Here is a 22317-nt window from a genome sequence, read left to right as displayed (position 1 = left end):
TGTCTACACGTGCTGGCTATTTGTTTGAATTCCTCTTTGGTGGTTTCCCCCCTTTTCCATTTTTTGTACACATCCTTTTTTAATTTAACTCAGTTAAAAGTTATTTAGATAGCCACCATGGCTTCTTTAAGCACCTTCCATGTTTCCGTCTCATTGGTATTGCCTGACGTTGTGCTTTTACTATCCCCCTCTTAACAAACTCCCAGCCATCATGAACTCCCTTTCCTTTTAGTATTACTGTCCATGGGATCTCACCCAGCACTTCCCTAAGTTTTATGAAGTCGGCTTTCTTAAAGTCAAGAAATTGAGTCCTAGTATGCTTGGCTGCTCCTTTCCGCTGTATAGTAAACTTCAGAAGAGCATGATCACTCGCACCTAAAGATCCTTCCACTTCTACCCCACAAACCAGGTCATCAACATTGGTTAGTAGTAATAATAATAGTAGTAGTAGTACTATTGCATATGACATCCCTATTTTCATCGGAGAAATGGGTTACTTCCGGGTTAGTGCCTCCGGCAATGGCGGATTTCCTCTGACCGGGAGGAATCCGCTTCGTGAAACTAGGGTCTGGACCGCCACGGCGAGGCGGAGACCCACTAAAAACCACAGTCGGGAGAAGCTTGTGGACGTGGGATTCGGCCGGCACCTTTTGCGCCTCCCCTACTCGCGGGGAAACCCGGTTTCGGGGATCTGGAGTGACGTGGGGTGCTTCGAATCAACTGCTCTTTTCACGGAGTGAAGCTGCACTGCTGTTGCCGGAGAGCGCTGACTTTTTCCTGTGGACAATTGGACTTTAAACAACTACCCGTGAGTAGAACGGAAAATTGGGTTATGAAACATCTTAATTTGGCACCGAAGCGGGAAGGTCTAAACAGGAAGTCCGCCTTCCACTTTTGTAAATCGATTGAAGCAAAGACATTGCAAGCTAAAGTCTGGAAAGTCATTTGTAAAGGACTAAATTTCCATCAGGTAAAACTACCAAACCCCCCTTGGAAGCAGGAGAAGAGGGGGGAAATCTTAGACTGTTTAAACCTGCAGGAGAGAGAGTAAAGAAAGATAAATCTCCACCGTCTTGAACCTGGGAACGGGGTGTCAGAGACAGACGCTTTGGGGAAGTTCATTGACTGTGAATAAAACGTTTTTTGACAGATAGTTAAAAAAGAGAAACAGATTGATTCCAATGTTTCCTTTTGCACTTAAAAGGAACAAAATATCTGAAAAACGAAAGGAATTTTGTTGCTGGATCTGCTTTTAAAAAGACGGATACAAACAGAAATTGTTTCCTCTAGAGGGAGCTTGTGAAACTGTTGCTGGAGTCGATCTGGGGAATTCTACAGCTGTAGAGATTAAAGATCGTGAGAATCAGACATTTGACCTTGAATAAGAATGTGCCCAGAAGATGTTTTAGTGCTTGCTTTTTGCAAGACAAGTGCTTTACTGGAACAGCTACATGAGAAGATGGATTTGATGACTGTTGCAGTTAGCAATTTTGGACAAACAGTGAATACCTATATAGAAACCACGCAGGAACCAATCCAGGAATTTGCTTTGACAGGGCAAGTTGTGCAGGAGACAAAGGAGGAGGTTGTTGCTGAACCTCAAGTAATAGAAATGGAGAGAGTTGCGGCCTTGCAGGAACATAAGTTGTTGTTTCTGACGACTGAACCTGGAGAAAGTCAGATTTGGAGAGATGGAGTACTGTTTGGTTTGGAGATGGGAAGCTGGATAGATCCCCCTATGCAGGGATGTTTTGACTTTTGGGATCTGGTTTTGGGCCAGGGGGAGTTTGGAGTTGTGGGGGCCCTTAACCTTGGAGGGACTTTGAAATATGCCTTCAAATATCTTTTGGATTTCAGTGCTGACTATGGAGAATGGGCTGACCTGTCGAGAAGGGATAAAGATACTGTCAAGTTGGAGTCTCCCTGAGATCTACCCCTCAGTGAGAAAGTAAGGAAATTAAGAATAAGATCAGCAGAAGACAAAGTAAAGTGCAGATATAAATATGAAGAAGATCTGCAGAAGGGACATGGCAAAGACTTAAGAGCCTCGGATAGAAGGTCACCAGGTTGATGGACTAGATGGAAGGGATAGAAAGGACTGACAAAACCCGAGACCAGGAAGAAGAGACGATGGATGAAGATTAGAAGAAAGTTTAAAAATTCATTTAGAGAATTTTTGTAAAATTAATGAGTGTTAGAAAAAATGTTGGAATGAAACTATTTGGCTTTAGTAGAAATGCTTTAAGGAATTATGTACAAATAAGTTTTAAGTTTTAAGCTTTAGGGCTTTTTATGGTAAGATAAGGTTAAAATAAATTAAGGTAATTTAATGACAGAATATAGTGAAAGATGGAAAGGATTTGCTGAGATAATTAATAACTAGAATACAAAAAAGGGAGGCGTGAGGAGGTCGATGAAACAAGTTAATGAAAGATAAAGATTTGGGAATATTGGATTTGGTTTTTAAATTTTTTGTCTGCTTTTGTTGTTGGTTTTGATGTAATGTGTATTTTGTTTTTTTCCTTTTTTCTTTTTATTGACTTGTATTGTTGAATTCCTTTTTTATTCTTTTTTTTTTTTTTTTTTTGATGTATTGGAGCTCTTTATTGTCTCCCTCCCCCGCTTTTTTTGTAATTGTTAAACTTTTAATAAATATCATTTTTTAAAAAATATTTTCATCGGAGAAATGTTGGAAGGTATGAATCTGCTGTAGGCCTCTCAGGACGTGTGCAACTTTACAGAAAAAACTAATCATAGCCTGCAACTGATGTGGAATAATGTGGATGTCTCCTTTCCCCAGGTTCATCATCCCTATTGTGCTCCTCAGTCTCAGATCTGACCGTTCTCACAATGCGTATACTGCAGATCTGTGCTGTGATTTGTGCTTTCATCAGCCTTCTCCTCCTCCTCATCGCCCTGGGCTCAGACTACTGGGTGGAAGGCAGCAATGTGAACTATGGCCTCTGGAAAGTTTGCAGCCATTTCGGTTCAAGCTATTCTTGTATTTCATATCTGATGGGTTATGTACCAGGTAAGATCTTCTCTGTCTTGTGCTAGGAGTACTTAAGGTGCGGTATTCTAAAGCAGACTGAACCGATCTTCATTTCTAAGTTATGCAGCAGTGTGGCAGGACAGTTGATCCTTCTGAAACTCCCTGAAAGCCCAGTGCGACTATAGATAACACATTTACCCTGTCCTCTTTTGTGGGGGGGGGGAGGGTAAAATATTAGGTGCTGGGACTCATGCTATGATAAAGGTGCCCTGGGTGCAGCACAAAATGGCAGCTGTGGGCAGCAAAAAAATTAAAAGGTGATGGTAGTTCATTGCCCTGGGTTCAGACTACTGGGTGGTCACCAACAATTACATCTTGGGCCTCTGTAATATGTGCATACCTAATTGCCAAGCTTTGGAGATGGTTGTGTCAGGTAAGATCTTCTCTGTCTTCTGCTAGGAGTACTTAAGGCATTCAAAAGCAGACTGAACTGACCTTCACTTCTAAGGCATGCAGCAGTGTGTGGGGCACTTGATCATACTTCAACTCCCTGAAAGTCTGGTGTGACTAGGGATAACACATTTACTCTGTGTTAGGTGCTGGGAATCATATTTTAATAAAGGTGCCGTGGGGGCCAGCATGAAATGGCTGCTGTGGGAAGCAAAGAAATAGGTGACAGTAATCTGCAACAGTGAGTCCAATTGCTGCCTTTGCTATGGTAGATTCTTGAGAGTCCCATGGACTGCAAGAAGATCAAACCTATCCATTCAACAGAGGATGAGATAGTTGGACAGTGTTCTCGAAGCTACCAACATGAGTTTGACCAAACTGTGGGAGGCAGTGGAAGACAGGAGTGCCTGGCATGCTCTGGTCCATGGGACATGACTAAACAACTAAACAACAACAATACAGGCATAGGCAAACTCGGCCCTCCAGATGTTTTGGGACTACAGTTCCCATCATCCCTGACCACTGGTCCTGTTAGCTAGGGATGATGGTAGTTGTAGTCTCAAAACATCTGGAGGGCCGAATTTGCCTATGCCTGGTATAATATATGTAGGGCTGGACTGAGAAGTTTTGGCACTTGAGGCAAAACAGAAAGTGCTTCTTCTTCTGTAGCTTCCTGCTTGCGGTAGCTGCCACCTGCAAGTTACACCAGCATTGCTGCGTCACACCTGAAACATCACCAATGACAGGATGCCTTCACTGCTATGGGGAGGGTTATGGGGAGACTTGGCGCAGTCGCAATGAGCTTCTGGCCATGTTTGGAGTGTAAACAAGGAGCTTGTGAGGGCGTGAGGATGCGAGTTCCCACATCTCCTTTGGAACACAGCTGTTTCTCTGCCAGGAAGTGTTTTCCTTCCCTGATTTAGAGTTTGAAATTTGTGGCGAATGCTGCCCAAGGTGTTGCCCGAGATTTAGCCAAAAGACACTGCACTGCTCCTTCAAGTAAAAAACTCATTCCTTGCACAGAAAGGAAGGAAAAGGATCCGTCAAATGAACTACTGCAGTGCTTGAAATGTCAAGTACATGAACCAGCAACTCCTGCATCTGCCAGGAGGGCTGGGGCTGTAAGAGACAACAGTAGCCACTGAGTGAGGACATATTGACCTGTTTGGAAATAACGCCTAGCTGCTTCAACAGACAAGCGATGCAGCTGCAGGCTGGCATTTCTTGGAATGCTGGAGGACAGGGGTTAGGGGAGACTCTGAGCTGTTTTGATGATTGCGCTGCTGCTTTTAAAAAATATTTTAAATGTTTTATTGTAAGCTGCCTCAAGAACTTTGGTTAGTAGGCGGGGTATGGATATTCATAAATAAATACAGTGGTACCTCTGGTTGTGAACGGGATCCGTTCTGGAGCCCCGTTTGCAACCTGAGCAGAACGCAACCCACGTCTGTGCATCTGCACACACGCGGGTCGCGATTCGCCACTTCTGCGCATGCATGTGATGTCATTTTGAGCGTCTGTGCATGCGCAAGTGGCGAAACCCAGAAGTAACCCTTTCCGGTACTTCCGGGTCACCGTAGGATGCAACCTGAAAAGATTTAACCTGAAGCATCTTTAACCTGAGGTATGACTGTAAAATAAACATGCTGCTGAGTAATAGGAGCCTGGTCAATAGGGCAAATGGGGCACTGCCAACTCCCACCTGCCAGGGGTTGGCTCTGCCTGACATGGCCTCTGGCACTGCCTACTGTTGGTCTCCCTGGCTGTTCTGGGCATTTAACCCCCTTCTTCCTTTCTCTTCCTTCCTTCAAGATTTCATCCATGCCACCCGAGCGTTCATGTTCTTCGGGATGATCGCTGGAGCCGTCTCTTGCATTATTCTTTGTGGAACATTTTTTGACTTCCAGTTTGGCTTCCTCTCCCGGGCCAGGACCTCAGCCATAGCCAGCCTTGTTGCAGGTATCCTTGGGGTCATATGCATCTGATTCCACAGTCCCCTCAAGCCCCCAAACTCAAAGCTGCAGACTGTGTCTGAACAAATCCCACAGATCCTACGCCAAGAAAACTTGAGCTGAAAGGAAAAGTCCACACGGAATCCTATTGGTGGACTCCAACTAAGTCATATTCAGAGTAGACCCACTGAAATGTATTGACATGATGAAAGGTAGAATTCAAACCCTTACTCTCCATCCCAGGTATTTAGAGGGTGGTGGAGCCACTACTGCATATCCAGTTCATCTGGAAGGTATGAATCTGCTGTAGGCCTCTCAGGAGGGTGAACGTCTAATGCTTCTTTCTGCAACAACTGCAACATCAGAAGTTGAAAGTAGGAGCCTAGAAAAGGGCTTAGCGATCTCCCTAAATACATCTTTCCGCTTCCATTTCCATCAATGCAAAGGAGAAGGGCCAGTTCGTAAAACCCTTCATGATCCTCCTCCCCCTTCTTATTTGCACTTCCAATATTATGGTGCAAAGGAGAAGAAGAGGATCACAAAGGATCTTCAAAGCCTCTCCAGAAATGGCTCTTTTCCAACTGCAATGTTGGAGATGGAAAATATCTGTATAGAGCAGCTTCAAAAGCAGCACTGCAAGTAGAAGTGGAGTTCATCCAACAAAAACTATGTCCCCCTTATTCAGCAAGGCATGCTCCTAAAATCTTCCTTTTTCTACCTTTGCCTGCACTGGCAGTAGAATGAACAGCTTGGCTGGCAGGAGGAGCAAGGCTGAAAGGTGGCCAGCAGAGAAGGGCTGCTGCTCAGAAACGGCTGCCGCATGTTGTGGCAGTCCCTTGCCTGAGCCACCCATCCACCACTGCTCATCACACTTTATTTCACATTGCCACCTGTCTGTGTTTAAGTGAACTGCAGGGTGATGACACTTTTACTTTTTCATTATATGTAACTGATACATATATAAAAACAGCCAAACAATTGCATTTGAAAACAATTTGAAATATAGTAACCATAAATATAGAAAAACTGTTCAGAACAGCAGCCAATAATCTACAATCAACTCAGATTCAGAACAGATACCAGCTGGGATAAAGATTTTAGCACATTTGTTGAAAGCAGGACATCTTTAGCATGCACCAGAAAGACAATAGAGAAGGTGCCTGTCTGATATATAAAGGGAGGAAGTTCCAAAGACCCAATTTTGACATCATGTGGAACAGGCTGGGACCTGCAGGATGCCATTTCTTGCAGCGTACAGTGGTCAGCTTGGGATGTAAGGGGTGAGATGATGTTTTAGTCACACTGGTTCATAGCTATATAGGGCTTTGTGCACTAATTTTGAACCTTGCACAGCGGCAGATTGGCAACCAGTGCATTTCTTTCAGCAGAAGGATATATGTTGGTCATATTTCACCCCAAGTGAATAGTTGATCCTCTCCATTTTGCACTAGCTGCAGCTTCCAGCTCAGCATCAAGGATTTAATTTACAAGTAACCTGATATCCTGATGTATTTTTTCTTCCTAGCTGGTTGTGTCCTGATTGCCATGGCCACTTTCACAGGGCGTGCAGGAACAGTGTTCGGTCCTGGATTGTCTTATGGATGGTCTTTCGGCTTGGGTTGGGCCTCCTTTCCTCTCTTCCTTATTACTGGTGAGTATGTGTCAAATGGGAAATGCTGAAAATGCACATCTTTATTAAAATGTTTGCCTTTGTGTAGCCTTGTCAGCTGCATTATTTAAGTCTGGGGCTGCTCTACAGTGAGTCCATTTGAACACAGATGAAAGCAGGTGTGTGTGTACGCATCCATACCTGCTCAGTGACGTTGTGGGTTCCTTCTTCAATTATCTGAGGTGTGGGCAGGGAAGCAAAAATATGGATACCCTAATGTAATGGTTCTAGGGGTTGGTCATGCGTAAGCCGGTGCTTATCTCCCCGGCTGGGTGCAAACACCTGGCTGGGTTGCCTAAGTGAACCTTTTCTGTCCGGACAGCCACTCACCCGTGGCTGACTCAATCGCTGGCAGAATCCGTCAATGGGCGTTTCTTAAACTTCTTCCAGCAAAGAAGCTCTTTGACGCCTAGTCTCCTCCTACTCTCTCTGCACGAAAGCCTTCTGCGCAAGGAGGGTGTGGGCAGCGGAGGACCCCTACTCTCCCCGCTGGTTCCAGGCAAGGAGTCATGGGACCACCTCGCCGCTTCCCCCATCTGCCCCCCTTTGCCACTGGTGCTACGCTGATTCTCTTCCCCAGAAGATGGGCTGCTTCTCCTGATCCCTGGACGCTCTCTGGAATCCCTCTGGCTTTTGCTCTCTCCCTCCGGCACTGATGGCAGTTCCCTGACACCTAATTAGGTGAAAGGTTTTATGACACCACACCCACCCTTGTAGGTGGGATACCAGGATCTAGATTTTTTTTTTAAGATTGAAAGCAGCAGGTTGAGGATGAGCAGAAACGATTGTGGATTAAGAAAAATGATTTTTTGTGTGCTACCTATGGGATTAGTATATACATAGGTGTTAAATAGCATGAAGGATAGCGTACATATCTGAGGGGGTCCCAGATCAATCTCCGTGGGGTAGAACACTTATCTCATAGGACCACATCCTGCATCTTCCTTAACAGCAATGAAAGGACCTATTGCAAATCAGCACCCTCTCTTCCCCACTATGCCAGAAGGACTCCATAATGCCTGACTTGCATGACCAGGCTCTGCACTCCCCCCAAACTCTCCGAATAACAGTATGAATGGGATCAAACCAGGCCACAACTTTATTGACATCAGAGGCAAGAGGTTTGGCATAGGCATTGGTCAACCATTTACTTCCAACCCGCCTGCCAGAAGTGACACCAAGGGTCAATGCAGCAGCAGGGGCTTACGTCAAATAGGGGGACTCCCATGGGGGTCACCAACTTGAGGAGTGCTGAGGTCCAAGCCCCCACCTGGGAATACAGCCAGAAGCAACTCCTCCTGCACCCCTTTAATGGGATACTCTACATTTGGGGAGGGGTAGGCCAAGATTACAACCTTTCCCCTGCCCGGCCAAGACTAAGGAGCACCCAATACCTAGAGCTGGCAAGGTTTAACTCAGCAAGGTTTAACTCACCTGGGCAGGTTCATTCCAGCAGTGATCCCTCCATGGGCCAAATTGTGTGCATGTGTGAGTGCGTGCGTGCGGCCGCAATTTCCGGCGATTTCCAGCGTCAGAGCATGCGCCGTGCTGTGCCGGTTTAGCACAGTGCGTGGGAACTTACCAAGCCGGTGGCTTGGTTTGTGGGCGGCTCTTGGGCCAGTTAAATGACCCCCGTTGGCCGCTTGTGGCCCATGGGTTTTAGGTTGCCTACCCCTGGCCTAGACCACCAAAGTTGTGACGATTGCTATGAGGTAGGAAAAAAACCAGCCGGCAGGTGCCGATTTCCCTGATGGATGAATTCCTGCACTGAATACGGTGAGCAGCAATGCCACAGCAAGGTCTGAAAACAGTATGAAAAAGGGCTGGCTGGCTGGCTGGGAGATCCGACAAAAAACTACCGTATTTTTTGCACCATAACACTCACTTTTTTCCTCCTAGAAAGTAAGGGGAAATGTCTGTGCGTGTTATGGAGGAAATGCCTACGGGTGGCATGCCTACAGATTTTCCTCCTCTAAAAACTACGTGCGTGTTATGGTCGGGTGCGTGTTACAGAGCGAAAAATACGGTAGTTGCTGGGACTAGGACCTGCCTGCCTCATCAAGCCCACTCCCTGGGAAGGCCCTGTCTCCAAGCCTGCCTGCCACTGGCCAATTTGCAGGCAGGCTTGAATCTGAAATGCCAGCTGGCGAGGTGAGCTTGAAGCCGCCCTCGCCAGCCAGGCAGTCCCCAGCACCAGGGCCCCTGTCGGATGAGGGTGCCAGGAGTTATTGCCTACCCACAGTGCGACCGAAGGGTAAGCGGACTTCTCTGAAATGCCACTGAGATGTCCAGAAGAACCAACAGCATCACAGCCCCAATACCCAACCCTAGTCAAAGGTAATTTGGAGACACAACCAGTGCAGTTTCTGCCCCTTTTGTTGTTTAGACGTTTAGTCATGTCCGACTCTTCGTGACCCCATGGACCAGAGCACACCAGGCACTCCTGTCTTCCACTGCCTCCCACAGTTTGGTCAAACTCATGCTGGTAGCTTCGAGAACACTGTCCAACCATCTCGTCCTCTGTCGTCCCCTTTGCCTTGTGCCCTCCATCTTTCCCAACATCAGGGTCTTTTCCAGGGAGTCTTCTCTTCTCATGAGGTCGCCAAAGTATTGGAGCCTCAGCTTCAGGATCTGTCCTTCCAGTGAGCACCCAGGGCTCATTTGCTTCAGAATGGAGAGGTTTGATCTTCTTGCAGTCCATGGGACTCTCAAGAGTCTCCTCCAGCACCATAATTCAAAAGCATCAATTCTTCGACAATCAGCCTTCTTTATGGTCCAGCTCTAACTTCCATACATCACTACTGGGAAAACCATAGCTTTAACTATATGGACCTTTGTTGGCAAGGTGATCTGCATGGTTGCTTCCTATGATCAAATCCAATACTACCCCAATAGTTCTAGGATCCCATGTGCCCATGGAGGACATCGACAGAAGCCTCTCGTTTTAAAAATCAGCACATATACATCAAAATATGTATTTTAGTAATGCATATGTTGACCTAGGGATGCGGGTGCCGCTATGGGTTAAACCACAGAGTCTAGGGCTTGCTGATCAGAAGGTCGGCAGTTCGAATCCCCGCGATGGGGTGAGCTCCCGTTGTTCGTTCCCAGCTCCTGCCCACCTAGCAATCCGAAAGCACATCAAAGTGCAAGTAGATAAATAGGTACTGCTCTGGCAGGAAGGTAAACGGTGTTTCTGTGCACTGCTCTGGTTTGCCAGAAGGGGCTTAGTCATGCTGGCCACATGACCCGGAAGCTGTACACCGCTGGCTCCCTCAGTCAATAAAGCGAGATGAGTGCCGCAACCCCAGAGTTGGTCATGACTGAACCTAATGGTCAGGGGTCCCTTTACCTTTACCTATGTTGACCTAAGATATGTGTTTATATTTGTATGCTGTGGATATACATTAGTTCTTGTTACGTTTTATTTTAAAATAGAAAATTTACTGTGTAGTGTGAAAATGGGTTGGAACAGGTTTATGCATTAATGACATGGATGGGAGATAGGCTTATCCATCCACTCCTAGACACATCCAGTTCTGTCCACAACTAGTCGCTTGGAGAAGTCTCAAAATGTGCAGTCAGTGTGGTTCTGTGGAAGAGAGGGAATATATTTTGGTCCACGAGAACAGCAGGTCTTGGAGGATGAGCAAGAGAGGTAACGCTGGGGTCAGAGCCCCAGATATCTTGGGTGGTGTTTTGTTCTGCTCCCCTGTTGCCCTAATCAGCCCCTTTTCTCTCCTGACAGGTGGGCTGGCTTTCCCCTTGGATACTGGTGGGTCAGCATGAGCATGAAGAAAAGGCTGTGCTTCCACTTCAGATGACACCTGGAGCCAAGTTGATACAGTGGGGCACAGAGACGCAGCCTGCACTGGGGCAAGTTCGAGCTGAAGGAAAATGAATGTACTTTAGTGAGAAGAAACAGAAACAAGGTCTCTTTGTAATAAATTGGAATCCTTTTCCTGAATACTGTAGAACAGGACTACCCAGTGAGGTTCCTCCAAACTTTTGTGGACTACGATTTCCATACCTGACCAATGACCCTGTAGCTGAGGCTGATGGGAGTTGAAGTCCAACAACATCTGGAGAGCAGCAGAGTGCCTAGCCCGGCATGAGAAGCAAATCATTCCTTCCCCAAACACAGACTTTAATTTTTATTTTTATTTTAAAAAAATGAGGTTAAAGAATATCTACAGTTTAGTATCTGCCCAACGTATGATGATCTAAAAATTAAGAATAATTATGAACAATATTATTCCTTCAATGGCTGGGTGAAAGTCAAGGAATGAGTAAACCAAGCTTTTTCAGTGCATCCAGCAGAAAAGAATGGTCTATGGATTAAATTATGTGCTTTGAGTTCTTGCCTTCATATTCTGTTATTTTCATGAGGATGTGGGTTTGCTGAGGAAGGAAGTCTTTCTCAGCGAGGCTCTACCTGGCTCAAATGAGTAAGGATGCCGGCTCAAAACAAACTTTGCAAATCTTTAGTGGGTGACAATAAGAAGCAAAAAGACCAAGCTAAAATCATAAAGCATTTTTTACTGATTGTAAGAGAAGGGGTTATGTGGTTGTCGATAGGCTTGCTATGCTCCTTTGGGAGAAAGGACAGGATATAAATTGAATAGGTAATTGCATAAAAACGTACAAATGCATAAAAAGGGTACAAAGTGAAGTGAGCTATAAACTGGACAAACTCCCCTCCAGCTGAACCGAACTGAAGATTGGACAAACGAGAAACAGAAATACACCGAAATTTGTCGCTTCACCCATCCCTAGTCACAAAACGTACTGGTATATGGAAACTATCCAGACTTTGCAAAAAGTTTTGCAAGCATCCAGCACTCTCTCCTTAAAAGGAAATGAGTCCTGGATAAGGCCACTTCTGGAATTTCCAAATGCTTTGGCAATAGATTATGTTAACTAGTGAGCATAGATGAGGATTAAAAGCTGCCAGTGATGCCTCTCAGGCTAATGGTAAAACTGGGGCTGTTTGGAGATGGAGGTCCAATCTGTGGGCAGCGGGGGGAGGGGAGCAGTCCATGTCTCCTCCTCTTCATCCACTGCAAAAAGAAGAAATGGGGAACTTCAGACCCAGGAGGCAGGTGTAGTGTGCGGGGGGCAGGTGGCTGTAGCCCTGGGTGCATGGTTTTTAGGGGGCACAAGCTAGGCACCCCCCACAGGAGTCCCCATCCCATCCTGCCTGCAACTGGGTGTCTCTGGGTCCCAGAGCCCTGCCTAGTCTTGCCACCGTGTCCACAACCCCCTCATGGAATGGTTGCTTGGCCAGTGTTGGGACGGGGGACACAACGACTTGCCAGTGAAGGGCCGCATAGGCCAATCCTGCACAGGCAGGAAAGGGCTCAGAACTGTCAGAATCGGGGGTCTAATGGCCAGATGGCTTGGCCCCAGCTAGAGCATCTCCCCTCAGCCTTGCTGCTGTGGAGATCCATCAACCTCTGCTTCGATGTGTATCAGTGACTCAAGCTTGCAGGCTTGAGCACACTTTCCTCAGCAGTGCAAACTGTGCAACAGAAGAGGCTTGAGGCTGTAGACACATGCTAAACTACACATTTATTATACATAAATCAGGACAAAGAAAACATGGCATCTCTTCTTGCTGTCTTCTCAGAGAGAGACTGAATAGTAATACAGAGCAGAAGTTCTGCTCACGCCAGCAGTCTGTGCTGGAATGTAAACAGACATGTGACACACAACAGTCCCATGTCTGCAGAAAAGGGTGGAATGGAATTCCCAACAAGAACAGCCCTGCTTGGCTCCAGTAGTCAGGGCTGAGCTGGCGCATGGGCTTTGCAAACCCTCCTCACCCTGTGCACATGCCAAGCGGCATTGGTGGTGAGGGCTGGTGTTCTGTTGACCTTCCACGCTGCGCCGCGCCTCCGCCCATCATGCACACGTATGTGTGCACGCTGTCTTTGAATGGATAATCAAACAAGAATGGATGCAAAATAAAGTGAGCTACAAATTGCATAAGCTCCAGTACATCCTCTAACAAAACACAACTCCTAGGGTACAAGTCCAACTTCGCCAGAGAGTGGATTGGGATTGGGACAGCCAAGTTAGCCCTAGGGGTGGGGATTTGATTCAGTCTGCATTTGAATCACACTTTCTGTAACAATAAGCAAACCAAAACATCTTTCAAAATTCACACTTATCTCTTTACAAAGGACTTATGTATAGACTGGTGGATTTTCCATATGAGAATTGGTGCCTTATGGGAGATTGGGATGGGGTGATCTCCCCAACACAGGATAAGACTTCAGAGAAGTTAACCTTTGTTTCTCTGCCCACTTTTTGCCTTGCTGTTGGCCAATGGCTTCTTGATCATTTCTGGAACACAGTGGCAATCCAGGTGAGTTGCACCATTTTCTCTTGCCTAATGCTGAAGGCCTATTGCAAGTTGTTTGTGTGTTGTAACCTTTGAAGACAGAGCAAAGGAGAAGCAGAGAGAAGGACTGAGCTGTGAACTGGAGGCTTTTTCGTGTGCAGGAACATCTCTCCGGAGCTCTCATGTGGGGTAAGCAAATATGTTGCCTGGAAGAGGGGCTTATACTGGTTGCCTTCACCTATGCTTTGCCTACTCTTGTTAGGAAATGCCATCAGTGATCTCTCCTCTAGAAGGGAGGAAGGCTCAGAAAAGGCCAGTGGATAGTTAATGGTCTGAAGGAGCAGCAGCAGGACCAGGAAGCTCAGCAATCCTAGCAAAGGTGTGGGCCAAAGGGTATTGCGTATGTGCATCATTCTAATCTCTGACGGAACCAGTATCCAGAAAGAGCCTACCACCCCGCAGTCCTGCAGTTCAGAAGTCAAAAGAAAGCACAATGATGCAGAGGGTCAGGGAAAAGAGATGAGAACCATCCACAGAGAGGTGGTACCCTTTGATCAGAGGTGGGTATACTGCCCACCCCTGGTGAGTGGGTTGCAGAGTAAAAGCATGCCAGGGGCTTGTTCCAGGGTTCCTTTCACCTAGAGAAAGGAGGTGGAGATTCTGAGCCTTGTGAGACAATAGCCTCTTGATTTCTCTAGGAGAAAGGAATATTTTTCAGTAGCTGAATGCTGGCGGACTTTGGTACTTCGCATAACTGGAGCTGATGAAATAGACTAAAAGCAATTGTTTTTAACCAGACTTTTGCAGTAAAATAGTTTTTTTAAAAATAAATAAATAAAAACTATCAACTTCTGAGACGTTTTATGGTGTTTTTAATATTCTGTTGGGAGCCACCCAGATGGGCAGAGTAGAAATAATAAATTATTATTATTATTACTGTCATACCTCGGGTTAAAGTAGCTTCAGGTTGAGCGTTTTCAGGTTGTGTTCCGTGGCGACCCGGAAGTAATGGAACGGGTTACTTCCAGGTTTCGCCGCTCGTGCATGTGCAAATGCTCAAAATGACGTCACGCGCATGTGCAGAAGTGGCGAATTGTGACCCACGCATGTGCAGACGCGGGTTGCGTTCTGCTCAGGATGCAAACGGGGCTCCGGAACGGATCCCATTCACATCCAGAGGTACCACTGTATTATTATTATTATTATTATTATTATTATTATTGCTTTTTCTGGGGGGATGCAGGGGTAAGTATACCCCTAAACATGTTGTGAATCTAAGTTTGACCTCATTGAAGGGCAGTATTTCGATATGAGTAGGAAAATGACAGTACCCCTAAACATTTTTTTTAGAAAAAAGCACTGATTATTAGTAACCTGAAATGGAGAAGTATTAATTGCCTATCATAGTCTGCACACCTGAGGACATCTTCGTGACAGTACAATGTGCTGTAGGCCTCTTGGCACATATACAAATTTTAAACCCAAATGCAGACTGCAATTTATGTGGAATAATGCGCATGTCTCCCTTCCCCAGGTTCGTCATCTGAGCAGTCACAAGATCTGACCATTGTCACAATGCTGGCCCTACAGATCGGCACCGTGATTTGCAGTTTCATCAGTCTTCTGCTCTTCCTCATTGCCCTGGGATCAGACCACTGGGTAGCAGATAGCAATAGAACCATTGGCCTCTGGAGATTTTGTGTTTATTATGGAGTCAATTCTGGTTGTAGGTCACTTGGGACGGATGTGAATAGTAAGATTTTTGTCTTCTGCTAAGAGTCCTAGTGGTGTGGTCTTCAGCACTAACTTGAGTGCAGTGGGTTCCAGCACAAAATGGCTGCTATGGGCAGCATAAAAATGGTGATGGTACTCCATATCACTGATTCCCATCTGATCTCCAAAAATCACGGACTTTACTGTGGTATAATATATGCAACAGGTGATCCATCACGACACCACTTTTGTTTGCTGAGGAGTCCCCACTGGCACCAACAATAGGGGGCCCTGGACACCTGGGTGCTTGGCACCCACACTGTGGGGCCTCCAATACGACTTCTGGAGCTTTGCGAGGCCCCAAAAAGTGCATTGGAGGCCTCACAGGGCCTCAGAAATTGCATTCGAAGCCTTTCAGGGCCTCTGATGTGACTTCCAGTTTCTCAAGGAAGTCAGGTCAGAGGCCTTGCTGGTTGCATTCAAGGCCTCAGACGTGACTTCCAGGACTCCCAGGTAATTGCCGCAGCACGCGCAACATAACATGACATCATGACATCACATTACATCACGGTGTGCCACTGGGCACTCATAATCTGGGGCCCATGTTGGCGCTCCTGGGAGTCCCTGTCCATCACTATCAACTACAACCTTTCTGCATGCTGCAAAGGATCCTGGGATGACTGCACACTTAATTCACAGGCTTGCTTTGTCCCACTGCCGCTTCATGTGACACGTGTGTGTGTGTGTGTGTGTACTGCAGAGGGAGATTGGCAGTTTGGGACTAGTTTTTTGTGGTTTTTTAATGGATGTTGTCCCACTGTGACTAGCTTCACACTGAGGAACATCTGATAAGCTTGTAACAATACCCAGGACTCCACAAATTGCATCTTAGTGGCACCTGAACCAGCAGGAGGAGGAACAGTAGTCTGGTCAACTGCAAAGCAGCTAAAACTTCCATTACCATCTTCCTGCTTTGCTACTGCTCCCTGATGAAAGGAGAAGAGAGACGCTGGACCATCCTGCAGGACACTGGGCCCACCTACCACTGATTTGCAACAGCTGGCCTTGAAACTTCTGGGTGGGGTGGAGAGGTTAACTGAGGGGAAATGCTGGTTCAATGGCAATGACTTTAGGACTAGGCAGAGGTGGAGGTTTTGTTTATCTGCTAATAGGTGGGTCAGAACATTGCTGTGTATGTGCCCCCAATGCAATTTATGTTACATGAAATATTAAGGTATTATATGCTCTCTCTCTCTCCCCCTCCCTTTTCACTCTATGGTATTATGTATTACTTTTCTTCCTTTTTTCGCTGTAAGTCACTTGGAGACCATCAGGTGAAAAAGCGACTGATAAGTCTAATAAATGAAATGAAAACAAAATGTTACCTCAGCTACCTCTCCTGATGGCATCTCTCAGCATCTTAATAGAGATGTTAAACAGCATTGGGGGGGGAGGGCAGAATGAACACCTGAGGAACGTGGCAGGTGTTGCAACAGCTCAATAACCATCGTGCTGGGTAATAAGAGGCTGGTCTCTCAGTGGCGCTGTGGGTTAAACCACAGAGCCTAGGACTTGCCAATCAGAAGGTCGGCGGTTCAAATCCCCGCGACGGGGTGAGCTCCCGTTGCTCGGTCCCTGCTCCTGCCAACCTAGCAGTTCGAAAGCATGTCAAAGTGCAAGTAGATAAATAGGTACTGCTCTGGCGGGAAGGTAAATGGCATTTCTGTGTGCTGCTCTGGTTTGCCAGAAGCGGCTCAGTCATGCTGGCCACATGACCCGGAAGTGGTACACCGGCTCCCTCGGCCAATAAAATGAGATGAGCGCCGTAACCCCAGAGTCGGTCACGACTGGACCTAATGGTCAGGGGCCCCTTTACCTTTTACTCTCAGGGCAAATGGGGCATTGCCCCACCAACCTCATTCTGTTCTCAGCCAGCCCCCACCTGCCAGCCTCCTAACTTATAATGAGACACTTACTGTTGGACTTCCTGCTACCACCCCCACCACCGGTACTCAGAAGCATCAGCCACCAATGTTAACAGCCCCACTTTGCTCCATTCAGGTACTGACCCCCACAGGTAGGATTAGGAACACCATCACAAAGTAGTGCCCCACTATGTCTAAATTAATGTTATTTATTTAAGTTGGGGATTCTCTTGAAAAATACAGATTAATTCTGAAATGGAACAGCATACTTGCAAAACGGATGTGGAACAGATAAGGACTGATCTATCCATCCCAGGCATGAGGTATTACACAGGATGTCTGCAATGCAAGCAATTGTCCAATCCCATGGATGCATTTAACCTCTTTCTTTCTTTCTTTCTTTCTTTCTTTCTTTCTTTCTTTCTTTCTTTCTTTCTTCTTTCTTTCTTTCTTTCTTTCTTTCTTTCTTTCTTTCTTTTGCTTTCTTGCTTTCTTGCTTTCTCCCTCCCTCCCTCCCTCCCAACCTCCCGTCCAGATTTTGTCCATAGTACCAGAGTCTTCATGCTGCTTGGGATGACTGCTGGAGCCATCTCTTGCCTTGGTCTTTGTGGCAAATATTTTGACTTCCAGTTTGGCTTCATCTCCAGGGCCAAGACCTCAGCTATAGCCAGCATTCTTGCAGGTATTATGGGGGGGGGGGGTCATAAGCATCTGTTTCTGGCTACCAGAGCAGTTCTTCCAGCCACTGCATTTCACTAGCTGCAGCTTCCAGGTCAGCTTCCATAATTTAATTTACAAGTAACTTTATATCCTAACGTATTTTTTTCTTCCTAGCTGTTTGTGTCCTGATTGCCATGGCCAGTTACACAGGGCATGTGGGATCACTGGCCAGTTACGGATGGTCTTTTGGCTTGGGCTGGGCCTCCTTTCCTCTCTTCCTTATAACTGGTGAGTATATGTCAACTGGGAAATGCTGAATACGTGTGTCTTTACCTTCGCATGGAGTTGCCAGCTGCATTCTTTCATTAGCAAACAGTTTGGGGCTGATCTACATGTTTAGCATCATCATGTACTTGTGTCCCTGGCAGCGTGCCACTTTGGCTGCAGGTGGAGGTTCACATATTGGACAGTTTCTGAATGTGACATGCCATACTCACAATTCCACTCTCAGCAAAAGAGGAAGAGGGCGGAATGTGAACCAATCCCCTGGGTGTGCTTCTTTTCTGAAAGCATGGATTACTTCTGTATGTTTTGCATTGAAAACCATTCGGAAATGTCTTTCTCCCTTCTTACCAACACTCTGAAGAAATCAGGCTTTCCCAGATTCAGCTCGAAGGGCAGGAAAAACATCTAAATCAAGTTTGACCTAAGTGTGTCGGCAGGACTTCCGGACTACAGAAATACATTTGTACCAAACTTCAGCAATTTGGAATTCACTGCCCTTATTCCTTACAAACTGTCCCAGAGGCTTTGGCTGAGTACAAATGATATTATATTCTAGAATGCATGGAGGCAGAGTACTTGGTTTATCCACAGGCAATCTCGATCTATTCTTTTACTCCAAAGCACTTCTTGATAAATTGGTTTCATTCCAAAACTAAAAGCTCATTCCAGATTGGTTTTGCATTACCCCACAGTGCATCTATTTGAAAACCTATGAAAAAAGATGGAGGCATGTCTTGGAAGAGGAGTCCCTTGTAGAAGTCTAAAAATTATTATTAATATTAATAATAATAATAATAGTAACAATAATAAAATTTGTATGCTGCCTGTGGCGTTTGCCTCCTAGGATGGGTCAAGGAAAGGGTTAAAATGGATGTGATGTGATTGGCCAGTGAGAATGCAAGGGGGGAGTAAAAGATAGAGTGGGAGGTTTTGAAAAGCAGTTGAGGTTTGGGAGTTGGGAGTTGAGGTTTGTCAGTTGGGAGTTGAGGCTTGGGTGTTGGAGAAGGAAGAGGGTGGATTAGGAGTGGGTTGGTAGAGTTGTATTGTGAGAGAGTGAGATGAATTGTTAGGTGGAGTCAGATAGATAGTTGGGAATAATTCAGTTTGAAGTTGTTAGGAACTAAGATTTAAGAAACTGTCAAGAGAAATAAACAGAAACTATACGCTTGTTCCTGCATTTAAAAATAAACTTGATTATTTGTTTATGTTAACAACTGTCTGGACTCCGTGTGTCCCCATGAGAAGCGGGGTGGTGGCAGCGAAGAAGGCTAACGCAGTGGTGGCACAGGGTCAATAGACCGTGAAATGTCTGGTGGCCCTGTGTGATCGCCACACTGTCCTATACCTGCGGGTCTCAGGGTGCTTCACAATATAAAATCACAACACAGAATACATAATCAAAATGAGAACTAAAACAACCCAATATCTCCCCTCCCCGCAACACATTAAAAAGGGGTATTGGATGTCATTCCAAAATGCACAATGTAGTTCTGTGGAACAGAAAACATCTGTGCCTGTTAGAATGGCAGGGCTTTGACGATCCAGGCATGATCCCACTGATGTGCAAGGGAGGTAATGCTGGGGTCAGTGATTTGGCTATTTCAGATAGTGTTTTATTCTCCTCGACCTATTACCCTAACTAGCTCCCTTTCTCTCCTGACAGGTGGGCTGGCTTTTCGCCTGAATACTGTGCCAGGGATCAGGTTTGATGGCGTTTCTAAGGCACAGAATCTACAGACGTTTCTAGTGTGCTTATATAATTAAACAGAAGTTTCTAGGGTGTTCTGTGTGTGAGGAAAGTTATCAAGGGAACAGAGACGTGCAGCTGGGAAAATCTCAGTGTGTTATCTCTTACCCAAAGACAAAGTGCTTTCAGGGATGTCTATAATTACAGGCCAAAAGGAGTCTTGTGTTATTCTACTCATTCCTGTTCTTTTCCTCTCAATCTGTGCTGATTTTTACTTGCTAAGTGTACATAGACGTTTAAGTTTTGTTTTCTCTGTTAAATTGTGCAGCAACCAGATTTTTGAGAGACTTTTACCTTCCAGGGAGCTGGAATTGTACCACCAAGCTCATGTTATGCCTTTAGTAAACTTTTACTAATAGAGTTTACTGAGTCTGAGGTTGTTGTTGTTGTTGTTTTGAATTACACATCATCTTGCAAGCTATTCTACTCTGCTGCCAACCAAGCAGGAGTGGCTGGAGTCATTTGAGCACAAACCCTGACAAACTGACATGCATTCTACTAATATTTATCCAGAGCACATTCCAATGTATACTTAGCAGAGTAAAAACTTAAACACATTGCAGGCTTCCCAATAAAGAGACCAGAGGCAATTAAGATTTCATCCAGCAGAGCTTTACTGCTACAGAAGGCAAATGAGCATAATGGTCACAAATCCAATACATTCAGGATTGGCACTGTCCATAAGAAATCCAATTGCAGCAGACTTAATTTAAACTTACAATAACTTATAATAAAACTAAAACTGTAACACTAAGTGTTATGTACTGAAGTTCTCACCCTGGGCCAGCAGGGGGATACTGTAGATAGTTCAGGTCCACATATGCAAATAAGGGATCAAAAGTGACGTTCAGTGATTGGATATGTTGTGTATTGAGTCAAAGGATTTTATATCTGTATTATTATTGTCTGTATTTGCATTAGGGTAAAGTAACTGCCTTTTGGTTCCAGAGGGTACAGCTACTATTGGTTCATTTAAGCTGCTGTATTTGGATCCTCTGTCTTATTGGTTCCCTCCAAAAGGCAGGACTGTGATTGCCTGATATTGTTCCCTCCAAAATGTATCCTTTCTTGCTAGTTCCCTGTCCCTATAAATGTAGCTTCCCTCTCCCCAGTAGTCAGTCTTGTTGCTTTAATAAAGAAGTGTTACTAGAGAACTGTCTCCAGCATGTTATGTCAGGAGAGCTGAAATCACAAACCCCACGTCACAACAACTGGCGACGAGGATGGGATCCGGAATGCTGAGGAGCGGTTAAACGCAGCCCTGCCTCAGAGTCCGGATTGCAGCTAAGAACAAGACTCACTGGCCAGCTGAGAAGACGACCCTGCCACAGGACAATGGAGAGTCCAAGGGTATTGGAGCCCTTCCAGCCATCAGAGCCCGACACGTGGGAAGACTACGTCGAACGCTTCGAGTTCTTCGCAGAGGCTCAAGGGATCACCGATGCCAGCAAAAGAAGGGCCACATTCCTGAGCTACTGTGGGCCTGAGACCTTCAAACTGGCCAAGGCATTGCTTGCTCCAGCGAAGCTAAGTGAGACATCTCTCAAAGATATTCTTGCCGGCCTGACAAGCCACTTGGCGCCTACTGAGACCAAGATGGATCGGCGGATGGAGTTTCATAAGAGGCAGCAGCATGCTGGGGAGTCTGTATCTGCATTTCTGGCTGAACTGCGGAAGCTCGCTCAGCACTGCGACTTCCAAAATCTGGAAGAGACTCTCCTGGATCGGTTTATTGGTGGTCTGAGCAGCAAGAAGGCCAGAAGACGCATCGTGGCTAAAGAAGAGGTTACCCTTGCTTCAGCCTTGAAGGAGGCCACCGCCACGGAGAATTATGAAAGAGAGGAGCTTGATGCCAGTCGCAAGGCCCCTAAGCCACAGATAGAAGTTGCGCATGCCATGGACGAGCTAGAGGCTACTCCGAGCCAGAGCCCAGTCCGTGGGGTCGAGTCAGTGAGTCAGGCCTGCACAGTGCACAAAGATCACCGAGGCAGGTGCCCAGGGTGTGGCGGAAACCATGAGCGGAAGAGTTGTCGTTTCCGGGATGCTATGTGCCGGACGTGCGGGAAGACAGGTCACATCGCCAGGGTCTGTAGATCGGCGGCGTTGGGAGCGACAGGAGCACCTAGACCGGTGCATCGCAGACCGCCCGCAGCAACCCATTTTCTAAAGGACTGCCACTACGTTACGGAGATCAACGGGAGGGTCGTGCAGTTTCCAGCACAAGGCAAGGCACACGTCAAGGTGAAGATTGAGGGTCAGCAGTGCGACATGGAGGTGGACTCCGGATCTGGATTCACTATCGTGTCGGACCAGACCGCGAGGACATTCTTCCCCAGGGGTAAGTTGCCCCCTCTGGAACCCTTCCCGGCAACCTTGCAGTCATACTCAGCGGGCCGCATCCATGTTATGGGAATGTGTGCCGTGAGAGTACAGTTCCGGGACAAACAGGCTGTACTCAAACTGGTGATTGCGAAGGGCAGTCGCCCCAGTCTCCTGGGCACTGACTGGTTCCCCGCCCTAGGACTGAGTATATCAGGGCTTAATTCAATCCAAACCTGCCCTGAGATGAGCGAGGCAT

The 22317-nt window shown here is 46.3% G+C and overlaps 2 protein-coding genes and 2 long non-coding RNA genes across 4 annotated transcripts in view; all 4 read left to right on the top strand.

The window, feature by feature from the left end:
- Positions 1-22317, top strand: part of LOC308484478 (protein NKG7-like) — a 102736-nt gene that overhangs the window by 3824 nt on the left and 76595 nt on the right. The window lies entirely within an intron of this gene.
- LOC308484542 lies at positions 5216-11419 on the top strand. Its single transcript, XR_013989954.1, has 3 exons — positions 5216-5401; positions 6920-7045; positions 10812-11419. It is a non-coding gene; the product is annotated as an uncharacterized lncRNA (long non-coding RNA).
- LOC308484524 (peripheral myelin protein 22-like) lies at positions 14604-19796 on the top strand. Its single transcript, XM_081019549.1, has 4 exons — positions 14604-15162; positions 17583-17729; positions 17882-17995; positions 19656-19796. Exons 1-4 carry the CDS (start codon positions 14985-14987, stop codon positions 19754-19756), a joined length of 540 nt encoding a protein of 179 aa, XP_080875675.1. The 5' UTR covers positions 14604-14984; the 3' UTR covers positions 19757-19796.
- Positions 18023-19140, top strand: LOC308484597. Its single transcript, XR_013990026.1, has 2 exons — positions 18023-18919; positions 18976-19140. It is a non-coding gene; the product is annotated as an uncharacterized lncRNA (long non-coding RNA).

Source organism: Podarcis pityusensis, assembly GCF_964106645.2.
Source record: "Podarcis pityusensis genome assembly, chromosome: 8".
NCBI lineage: Eukaryota > Metazoa > Chordata > Lepidosauria > Squamata > Lacertidae > Podarcis > Podarcis pityusensis.
Note: the sequence above shows the minus strand (reverse complement) of the source record. Positions and strands in the feature narration are given on the sequence as shown.

Coding starts and splice junctions, on each gene's coding strand:
- LOC308484524 (XM_081019549.1), top strand. CDS start 14,985: ATGCTGGCCCTACAGATCGGCACCGTGATTTGCAGTTTCATCAGTCTT. Junction 17,730..17,881: donor TATAGCCAGCATTCTTGCAG/GTATTATGGGGG, acceptor TTTTCTTCCTAG/CTGTTTGTGTCCTGATTGCC. Junction 17,996..19,655: donor TCCTCTCTTCCTTATAACTG/GTGAGTATATGT, acceptor CTCTCCTGACAG/GTGGGCTGGCTTTTCGCCTG.